We start from the raw sequence: 10,907 nt of genomic DNA, 5'->3' as shown, positions 1-10,907 counted from the left end.
CGGGACAAGAGTTATCACTTGTTGGTCCGTTTGTGTCGGGGCCACTCGATAAATATAACATTGTAGTCAATGGAGCGTGTATTTTGAAATAGCCATAGATTGCTAAATTGCAAACTGATTTCCATACAGCTTGGTTTTATATAAGATACATTAAATTTACTGTCTACTTAAACTAATTTTACATTTCTTTTGTTTTCAACATTTAGCCTGAATAACAGCAATTTTAACATACTATGTTATTAACAAAAACGTTTGTGAATCAGCAAAAAGTTGGTTAAAGAGTCATTTTCTCTCCTGAAATACCCCGATGCAAGATGGTCGTCAATTACCTACGCCACCGACTCCCTCTAGACAACCTTGAGATCTAGTTTAATCTATGTGATATCTATGCTTCGTCTGGTACTGTTTGTCCCGCATGGCACCCTAAATAATTTCGTGTCTAAAAAGTCAAGATACCAACCTTAACATTCACAATTTATGCAAACGGAGAGCCCTTCAAATGTGGTACGACTGTCACGTCCCGTCCATCTTGGAATTTAAAGTAGCTAATCAAAATGCCAATCTCATGTGTTCCCATTCAGTTTAAAACAACATTAACGCCTCACAAACGTAACATTATCATGAAAAAGCGACGTGATATTCCCGCCGATCTAGGATCAGATTGTAGTATTTTCCACACATAATTGTCACTCTTTCATGTAAATTCTAACCTGATCCCAGGTCGGCCTTCTTTTCCCGCGGTGCCGGTTACCACGTGTCCAAACCTCTGAGTCGACCATGTGGAGCAGCAAGATGGCGGCACAGTCCAATGCCGTAGACCGGGCTTTAAATACCGGCAACGTGGACTTTCTGACCACTACAAGCCCTTGCCAGGTACCGCGTTCGCCAGTTAAGATACTATGCTAAACAATAGACTCATGGAGCGTGTTTTCAGGGTTATAGTCGCGGTTGTTTCGCCGGCACATGCCCGCGTGGCGACACGTGGCTGAGACGGGTTTGGCAGCAGAGTAGGAGGAGGTTTTCATTCACTTATATCTAGACCTCCAACAGGCTTTTTGGCCTCCTTCGAAAGCACTAGAACTGCCTTCTGTCATATAATTTAATATTTAGGGTATTGCCGTCGTGTTACCTTACTGAAATCAAGATGGAGTGCTAAAAGTGAAGTAGTACAAGATGTTCCTACTGAACTGTTCATTTAACTCCATATCCGCCGTATCAGCCACACTGAACATTTTCTCCGTGTTTAAACACAACTGCCAAATGGCATTTGGTGTTATTGTTGATCATGTGAATTTGTTTTAAGTTTGAATTTTAATTAAAAAATTCGACTTTGTTATCTTAGTATCACTGCTTGTATTTATCTTTGCTTGTATGAACGCGGAAACTGTATTGACCCATCAGCAAAAATTACAAATTTAGCGCAGTTATTCATACAGAGTTGATTCTGCATTGCGGAAATGAACTCACTTCGTTGACTTCCTGTGTTGGTGAAATATACGTACCTAATTAATTGTATACTAGGTGTTGTTGGGTTGGTTAGGGTTTAGGTTTCTATGGCTTAATATTACTAAGTACACCAACAGTTATACCTCATTGGCTGCTATTGGTGGAGATGACTGTCCAATCGTATTGAACTGGGAGGGTTGGCAATAAATGATCATGTTTCAGTGCCATTGACAGTGATAGATGTCCAATTCATTTGAACGGGGAATAGTCACTGCCGGTTCTCTCCCAGTTCAAATGTATTGTTGTCTGAATTTTGAGTCTGTACTAAGAACATGTTCAACCAGTTTTATAGTTTTTTCACTCTTTTCAGTCGAACAAACACTAGCTCAGTGGAAAAGGAGCCACACTTAGTTCTCAAACTCTTAATCCAATGGTGTGAATGGAGTATACACACCCAAGGACAAGTATAATTTACACTATGAACAGTAAATGCATCATATTTCTTTTCGGATTGTGCAAAAACAGGTAGCATGTTTCAGGGGTCATCTCAGTGAAAAATTAAATGAAAGACCTAACCCAAGGGTCAGCAACCCGCGGTTCTAGGTTTGCGCTGCCCTAGTGGCTCCCTGGAGCTTTTTTAAAAAAGAAATTGAAAATGGGGAAAAAAGGGGTGGGGGAAATATATTTTTTGTTTTAATATGGTTTCTGTTGGAGGACAAACATGAAACAAACATTCTTCCAACTCATTAATATTGTAATGAATTCAAACTTAAGGTAGGTCATACAACAGAGTAGTCACATGGTGCGTCATTCTCAATAGGATGCACTGCAGGGAAAATATTTATTAATGAAGGCTCATTATGTATTTGTAGCCAACTTAGTCATTTTGATCGTAGGCTAATATAGATTCAGACAGCATGTGATGCCTCCATTATTTATAACACTTATTTAAGGCTTTTAATTTTTTTGCGGCTCAAGACATTATTTTTGTTTTTTGGGCCCAATACGGCTTTTTCAACATTTTGGGTTGCCGACCCCTGACCTAACCGGTCCTCATGATAATTTTTTCTGCATGTTTTATATTAATCCCTGTTCCCTCATCCCTCTCAGGTGTGTAGAAGAGAAAAAGGATACAGGATAATAGAGGTTGAGGACCTGGGTTGGGCACAAGCACATCAACACCACATTTCAGGGTTGTAATCTGTGGTGACATTTGGCTTTTGCAGCAAATCTTCAAGCTCCACTTTCCCATGCAGCACTCTGAGAAGACACACATTTTTCTTCTTTTTAGCTGCATAAGCTGTCAGCAGGGAACTACTCGAAGTGAACACCTGCATTTAAAACTGCACCCGTTCAATTGTGTTTTTAAGCTGCACTGGAACATCTTGACAAATGTTGTTCATTGTGCCAAGCATATTAGTGTTGTGTTTTAGAAGCCTGTTTGCCTGAGACAACGATTTTTAAAAATTGTCTTCAGTAACAGAGCTACCCCTGTCCAAAAAGAGTTCCATAAGCCTAGTTACAACATTGCTGGGGTCTTTCTCTAAATAAGGCATGACATTGCACATGTACTGTACTGTCCAAGTCTGCTGACATCCAAAAGTTTGTTCAAAATTTGTCCTATTTAGAATTTTGTTCATATTGCTGCAGATTGGCCAATGTGGGGATGATGTGGGTGGGGAGGACATGGATACCCATACCTGTGTGGATCACTCTATCCTGGCCATTTTTGAGGATTCCGCCACTTCATCAGAGGTCAGAGTTCAAGCGACTGGGCAGTTGCTTTGAGGAGTTGTGTTCACGTATAGAGGCTGAAAGTGAATGCGGCAAAAATAATTCCTATCTTTTGTTACTTGTCATAGGACACTAGGCAAGCAGAGGAAGAGAGTGAGAATTTGCTGTCTGCCCTGACTCAGATGTTGGAGGGTGAGGTGGATGATGTCAGCAGCACTCTTTCTCCCTTTGACACCCTGCCAGACACCAAGCTTCTCAACTATCAGGAGTTTGGGAACAACATGACGACAGTAAGTGCAAATCACTATCCCTGCCCTATTGGCTTGTGAAGCATTTTTAAAATCTAATCATAATATTTATAAAAAGTGTGGTTTTCATAGAATTATGAACCGTTTTAAAAGCCTCTTACCAAAAAACAACCACGACAGCGTGTTGTGGCAATGTTAAAACATTTATTCTCTTTCCCATGTCTTTATTTTATTTTAGACTGATGTACCCTTTGTCGCCAAACTTCGACCAAGAGTTAAGATTGACGCAGGAAAACAGGACAAGCGGAAAGTAGCCAGACTTCAGCCGGTGTTCCAACAACAAAATCATATATTGTTTCAAGGCCCACATAAGAAAGCAGATAGCAAAGTGGATGTCTTCACTTCTTCCTCTCTGGTCAACCTGGTGAAACTCATGCACCCCTATTGCCTTAAGATGTGCGTGGAGGAGGAGGGGAGGGGCCAGCAGGACAAACTACAGAACAAACGCACAGTGTTCTCCCAAGGAGAAATATGGAAGTATGAGAAGCCAACTGAAGACAGCGATGAAGACATAAATGTTGTATCTGATGATGATACAGCCATGAAAGAGAAGGAGACAGAGGAGGATAAAGCGGGGGCTACTAAACAAGATAGCAGCACACCGCTAAAAAGTGCACTGCATACAGGCAGATCACCCAGAAGTATTTTGTCCAAAGTAAAAAAAAGAGTCAGCTTTGGCCCTGTTCAAGTTGCTTCGTTCGATCAGCTTGTTGAAGATGGAGACGAGAAGAATCTTCCCAGTATATCCTCTTCAGATACACCTGTAAGTCTAGTTGCTCCCTTACTCATAGCCCCAACGACAGCATGTAAATCAGTAGACAATGATAAAAGGGCTGAGGACCCACCACCAAAAAGTACGGTCAAAGCCAAATCGCTAAGCCTCCAAGAGTACAGACAGCTGCAAAAGAAAAGGCAGCCTCTGATTGAGAAGCAAGGGAACTACACCACCAAATGGCCTTCAGTTCCCCAGCCACCCAAAGAACTGACCCCCATTATCTGTTCACATGGTCATAGACAAAACCTCTGCGAAATCAAGTCTTCACCCCAAACAGATCTGCCCGGATTCGATGCGTATTCAAGCCAAAGAGCAGCTTCCTGGATATCTTGTCATTATCCTTCCAGACCGATAGATGGTAAACCATCGTATGCAGGTAGACCTCACAGATTGAAATCCATTCGAAGTGAATACAAACACACCTCACATGATAGTCCAAAGTCTAAGCACACTGAAACCACTTTTAATGGAGCTGCAATTAAGAAAAGTCTGTTCAAGAATCCAACGCTGCTCAGCACCGATCCCCCGAACCCTGTCCTCATTCGCTTGCCTGTTAAACAGACTACCACCCCATCAAATTCCCAACCTTCACCCATGTCCTCTGTTGAACTACAAATGCAAGTAAGCACAGCAGAACCTCAGCCATGTCACAAAGTGAAAGAAGGGTGCCCAATTATACCTCAAACAAAATTAACTTTTGCGAAAAGGGAACCAAAAAGCCATACTGTAGTGTCAAAGATCTCCCAGTCAGTAATTCCAAAGCCAGTCATGTGTGACCAAAGTCAGCGAGTCGTTGAAGAATTACCAGAGGGTGCCCTAAGTTGTCCTCAGCCACAAAATCCACTTCGACATACGTGTAGTGAGCAAAGTGCTGCAACTGACTCGGGTACTGACCAAGCACAAACATGACTTTTATGAAATTATTATCCATGTAACACATAAAAGAGGAAATCGTTGACATCGCTTTCTATTTCTACCTCAGGGATTGAAGCCTCTGATCTTACCAGCTTGTTGGAGCAGTTTGAGGAAAAACAAGGTGCGTCATAAGCTTTTAAAATACATTCAGAGGTATGTGTTGATTTTGGGTTTCCTTGTGTGTAGTTTTACCTGATAGCCAGTGTTACTTTTTAGAGTAAGTTTTGATTTACTTTTACTCCCAAAGTCTTTTGAGTTGACTAAAATGTAGTTCAGCATTACAAATCATTCTTGCATTTGAATTGTTTTCATTTTTGTGTAGTTTTAGATGACAGAATATGAATGGAATTTGATGCAAACTGCAGCTGATTTGGTTGACAAAAAATGTGTAAAGTGAAACTGATTTTAAATAGGAGTTGACAAAATATCAACAAAGCACTCTCCTTTGCAGAGGGTTCCACTATCTGTTTACAACTTTATGAGATCTTAATGATGCAGGTCCCCACCCAAAAACCCTTATTGACAATATCAACAAAGCACTCTCCTTTGCAGAGGGTTCCACTATCTGTTTACAACTTTATGGAATATTAATGATGCAGTTCCCCACCCAACAACCCTTATTGACAATCTCTCCGATAGACATCTTAACAACCGTAGTTTGCATTCCAAAAGAATGATACCACTGGTGTGGGGTGTGCCTCAATTTTGGAGCATAAATTGCCATGTTTCCACACAGAAACTGCTGTGCTAAACCTTGTTGCATGAACTGATGAAGCCCAGTGAGAAGTGAAACATCTTGTATGACAACCAGGAAAGTCAAGTAGCAATCAAGTCAGTGGCCAGAGAATCACTGGCAGGCAGTGTCATTTTTGGCAGCAATTTTAATTTTCGTCAGTCTCTTGGACGAAAAATAATATTTTTAGTCATCTCAAAATGTGTTTGTCTTCGGCTATTTTTGATGACGGAAACTGTAGACTAATTTCGTGTAGTTTTGGTCCACATTAAATGAATTTTTAAAAAAATTATCTAAAAATAAAGTTTTCCAACTATTTCGAATGAACATTGACAGACGAGCATATATTGTAGCATCTACAAGGACAACGTCAACTTGGTTATTATACACACTGTGCAGGAAAGCATTACATTATTTTCATTTTATTATACCCACCTGGACGCCACAAACTATGTTTAAAAAAAAAAAAAAAAAAAAAAGTTGTCCGTGAGGTTAAGAGGACGCGCCTAACGAGAACGCTATGCTAACGCTATGAGTTACATTTAGTGTGTGATGGATCACTCGGCACAAACATTTTTAAAGGCTAAAGCAACATTGCATATTCTCTTTGGCCAAGAAAACAAATCTCCCCTGTGTACAAAACTGCATAAATGGAGACTGGAGACTACATATTGGTATGTCGGGAGGGGGGTGAGCGGGCGCATCACATCACACATGTCACAACCAAAAACTGCTGCGATGCAGGCTAATGACACATAAAATGTCACACATTGTGAACATGTGACGGAAACTATTGCACATTTTGATCTCGTTCTGAAAACTAGCGTTGTCTCGTTATGTTTTAGTCTCCCAAAACACATTTTTAGCCCGTTATCGTCTCGTCATCAACATGAAAAAAGTGTTCGTTGACTAAATATTTTCGTTATCGTCATCGTTGACGACAACAACACTGCTGGCAGGTTTGGTCGTCAAAACCCCAGATTCATGTGAGGTGGCTTCACTCCACCATTCACAACTTGGTGACAATCATCCATTACACCTTGCGCTCAAGTGACCTTGATAAGTCATAAGAGTGTGGAGTTTCAACGTGGAAGAGATGACCATACCTGAAATGTATGTCATATCGCAACACTTCAGCGAATGACTAAAGTTACAAAAATGGACAGTCAGTTTAATCAAGTAAACTACATTTGTAAAGTGAATTCATTAGTACTGAACCAACATTTTTAGATATTTTTGTATATTTGTTATGGCTGAAAATGCGAATTACTTTTATGTCCAATATATTTTAATTGAACAATTTAAACATAGTGGTCATGTGCATTCTGTGAGCTGTTTTCATAGTCATAATCCAACTCAATTTATAATGTGCATTGTACACACTTGACCTATTGTGGTTGTCTACTTTTTAGCTGAAGAGGGCAAGCCATCTATCTATTCAAATATTTCACCCTCAAATCTGCGCGGAGACATGCAAAGGACAACAGTAAAGACTTCCACAAAGGACCAGGAAGCTGTCAGAATGTTATATGATCTGGAGCCCCACCAAAAGTCAGAACACGTTACCCCGGAGCCTCTTGGCACTGAAGTCATTGTCGACACTCAGGAAGTCATCAATGTAAAACGGAAAGCATCACCATCCAAGCGGATTCAGATCATTGATCCACGCCCTCTGCCACCCAGAAGGTCAAATGCTTCAGAGCTTGTGGCGTCTCCTCACACGTGTTCATCTGTGACTGCGGATCATGATTACTGCATGCCTGTGCATAACAAAGCTCTTCCTCCTCTTGTCAAGAATAATTGCCAAGTCAAGGAGACCCCCTCTACTGTTAAGTGCAATCAAGTCTCCATAAAGAAATGTAACTCTCCCATCACAGCTGATGTAAGATGCCAGTCAGCCTTGTCCAAATGCGCAGATCCTGCCCCTCCATGTACCCCACTTACGCCTCCACCTAGCCCTCCAATTCGAGGACTGGAGAAGGGCAGATATCCACTAAGAAGCCCCTCCTCGGACAGCTCTCGTTCATCTTCGTCGTCATCTTCTAGCTCTCCGTCTCGTTCCCCAAAAAGACGAAGGTAGTCGTAGTTACGCATTCTGAGTCTCACGTTTTCTTTTTTTTTTTTTTTTGATCAACTGTTTTTGTGTACGCTCACAGGTTTCATCACAAGCATTCAGGAAGTAGATCGTGCTCTTCGTCCCCTTCCCGTTCAGTCTCCCGCTCTCCCCCTCGACGGCGCAAACAGACTTCTTCTCATTTAAGATATAGCAGATCGAGATCCCGATCCTGGTCTCGCTCCAGGTCACCGTCTCCTTCACCAACTTTTTGCATGAGCAGGAGAAACATTTACAGCCACAGGTGAATTTCTTTTGCCACGCACTCCAAATAGTTCTCAAAATAGTTGTCCTTGAAATGCACATTTAATTGACTTACATGTTCACATGCCTAAATCTCATTAAGTCATAATTATATAGCCCTTAATCACAACAAATGTCTCAAGGATCACAGGCCCAAGGTTGGCAGCGAATTATAAAAGTAGTCGTCTGATTTGAACCCCCCCCAAAAATCAAGGGAAAAAACCCTAACGGGAAAATTTTAAACTTTAGAACGGGGAATAGGTGAAGTGATTTACAATAGGGAATCATCAGCATAACAATCAAAGCTAATGTTATACTGAATTTGTAAATATTACTCATCAACAGCTTTTTTGTTTGCATTAATAGACAATATTGTACAAAAATAAAGTCACTCAAATGTAATTTCTTTAACAACAGAGAGTCTTGGAAGCTAAAGCGGGAACACAAGGCGCGACTTCAGAAGCTGAAGGCTATAGTGAGTCCAACAGAACTGTGATGTCAGCTGCTGTCTTACTTGTTGTTTGCTCTCCACCACTGACTAATTTGCATTTAAAATCCCTTCCCAAAGGATGAGCGCAGAGTCGTTTACGTTGGCCGCATCCGTAGGTCCATGACGCACGATGAACTGAGAGAGCGCTTCTCTCATTTCGGAGAGGTGGAATGTGTGTCACTGCACTTTAGAGAGAAAGGGTAGGTACACAGACACAAAATGAGTTGTGACTAGAAATTTCACAATTTTTTTTTTTTTTTTTTTACCTTCACAGTGACCATTATGGCTTTGTCACATTCTACAACACGGGGGATGCCTTTGCAGCCATCGACAATGGCGGGAAACTAAGAAGGCCTGACGAGCTGCCCTTTGACATCTGCTTCGGTGGAAGGAGACAGTTTTGTAATTCGGACTATGCTGATCTAGGTGAGCGTGTAACCAAGCTAGGTACAGTTGGACCTCTGAGATGAAAAATCATTTTTAAGACATTGGGTGATCTCTGGTTTGCCTGTATTTCGCAACATTTGCTAGCAAAGGCACTGAAACATGATCATTCACTGTTAGCGTTCGCAGTTCAAATGCGTTAAACATCAGTCAATGGCAGCCAAGAAGCTAACAGATTCTTTGTGACCATCACAATTGTCGATTGAGGACCGTTTCAATCTTCCTTTGAATCATTGAACTTGATATTAAACTTTGTTCCCCAGATGCAAAACTGGATTCAGAGCCATCTCCAGCCAAGAGCAAGTTTCAAGAGCTGGACTTTGATTCGTTACTGAAACAAGCCCAAAAAGGACTGCGGTAGCAGTGCAGACTTGGGGACAGAAGATGAGAGAAAACCACTGACCTCAGAGATCTTTTTGTTTGCATTTACAATATGTAGCAATGTTTTGTGTTTAACCCAACTAAGCCCACCCCAAAAGCTCTTTTTTTGCATGTTGTACTTATTATGTTGCACTCATCCCAGCATGCATCGGTGTCAACTGAATATATTTGTTACATTCCCTAACAGAAAATGTTTATATCTAAAAACAATAAATGTTTGTTTACGCCAATATTTGGTTCACTTTTCTGCAGTCTTTCTCTATTCATCTCTAGAAAATAAATGCATGAAATAATCAACAAAGACCAATTTACAAATGGCAGAAACAAGTACGAGTTAAAATGAGATGGATGCGTTTTCAAATAATCAGAAGTAAAAATTAAACACTTAACAGTATTTGGTGGGCGAGTCGTCCAGGATGACTGAACAACACAGATGAAAAAACAAAAATTGACAAAACTATTCTAGTATATTTTTCTCAACTTGATTATCTTCTAGTTGAAAGCAAAAATACAAGTGAAAGACTCTTAAATCTTAATTTAAAAACCAGGACATGAAGGGGATAATTATAATAAAAAATACAATGATTAATAGTTAACAAATTGATTTAATTTTTACCCTTTACACAATCATTGAAGTCATTGGCTGCCATTGATGGCGCGAGACGTCCAATCCATTTTAACCTGTGTTATAATCAGAGTTGGGTTGGGTAGCCAAAAAATCTACTCAAGTAATATCGTTCTTTCAAAAATAATATTACTGAAGTAGACTAAAAGTAGTCATCCACAAAATGTACTCAAGTACAAGTAAACAAGTATCCAGTGAAAAGAATACTCAAGTAATGAGTAACGTGACTTTTTTTTTTTTTAACAATTATATTTTTTTTCTCTCAGCACGATTTAATCAGTATGAACTGTTGTTATAATGACACTGTGCAAAAACCCATCACATAACCACACTAAGCCAAAGAAATACAAAAACTGGATTCCAAAAAAAGGAAGAAAAAAAGAAATGAAGCATTATTCCTCCAAAGGGCACGAGTGCTCTGCCCTCTGGTAGAGAAAATAGTTCGAATAGTGAATACTGTAGTTCCTTCATAGCGACTATGATGAAATTAAAAGGATAATATCTCCGGTTTTCCCTGGTCTATCGGTGCCAAATGAGAACTGGGAGAGAGGTTTAAATCCATGCTTTTGAGTCATGTTGAGAGCAGCGCTCTATGTCAAATACTTCATTTTTTACGGTGATTCAAGGACGCAACGTGATTGAATGATCTGGCGCAATCATAGAATGGCAAGCATGCGTCAGATTGGTGTAATGGAGTTAT

At 40.3% G+C, this 10,907-nt stretch overlaps 1 protein-coding gene across 1 annotated transcript; it reads left to right on the top strand.

Moving 5' to 3' along the window:
- Positions 1 to 366: 366 nt before the first annotated feature.
- Positions 367 to 9,819, top strand: LOC130920767 (peroxisome proliferator-activated receptor gamma coactivator-related protein 1-like). The gene is made up of 12 exons (XM_057844208.1): positions 367 to 504; positions 721 to 873; positions 3,097 to 3,201; positions 3,309 to 3,470; positions 3,667 to 5,149; positions 5,246 to 5,299; positions 7,324 to 7,987; positions 8,068 to 8,268; positions 8,685 to 8,742; positions 8,836 to 8,957; positions 9,032 to 9,183; positions 9,465 to 9,819. Exons 1-12 carry the CDS (start codon positions 478 to 480, stop codon positions 9,560 to 9,562), a joined length of 3,279 nt encoding a protein of 1,092 aa, XP_057700191.1. The 5' UTR covers positions 367 to 477; the 3' UTR covers positions 9,563 to 9,819.
- Positions 9,820 to 10,907: the final 1,088 nt, after the last annotated feature.

Source organism: Corythoichthys intestinalis, chromosome 8 (assembly GCF_030265065.1).
Source record: "Corythoichthys intestinalis isolate RoL2023-P3 chromosome 8, ASM3026506v1, whole genome shotgun sequence".
NCBI classification, from domain to species: domain Eukaryota; kingdom Metazoa; phylum Chordata; class Actinopteri; order Syngnathiformes; family Syngnathidae; genus Corythoichthys; species Corythoichthys intestinalis.
Note: the sequence above shows the minus strand (reverse complement) of the source record. Positions and strands in the feature narration are given on the sequence as shown.

Excerpts from the sequence above, each read along its gene's own strand:
- LOC130920767 (XM_057844208.1), top strand. The coding sequence starts at position 478 with ATGCAAACGGAGAGCCCTTCAAATGTG. Across the intron at positions 5,300-7,323 it reads GCAGTTTGAGGAAAAACAAG|CTGAAGAGGGCAAGCCATCT; the intron begins GTGCGTCATAAG and ends TCTACTTTTTAG. Across the intron at positions 8,743-8,835 it reads TTCAGAAGCTGAAGGCTATA|GATGAGCGCAGAGTCGTTTA; the intron begins GTGAGTCCAACA and ends CCCTTCCCAAAG.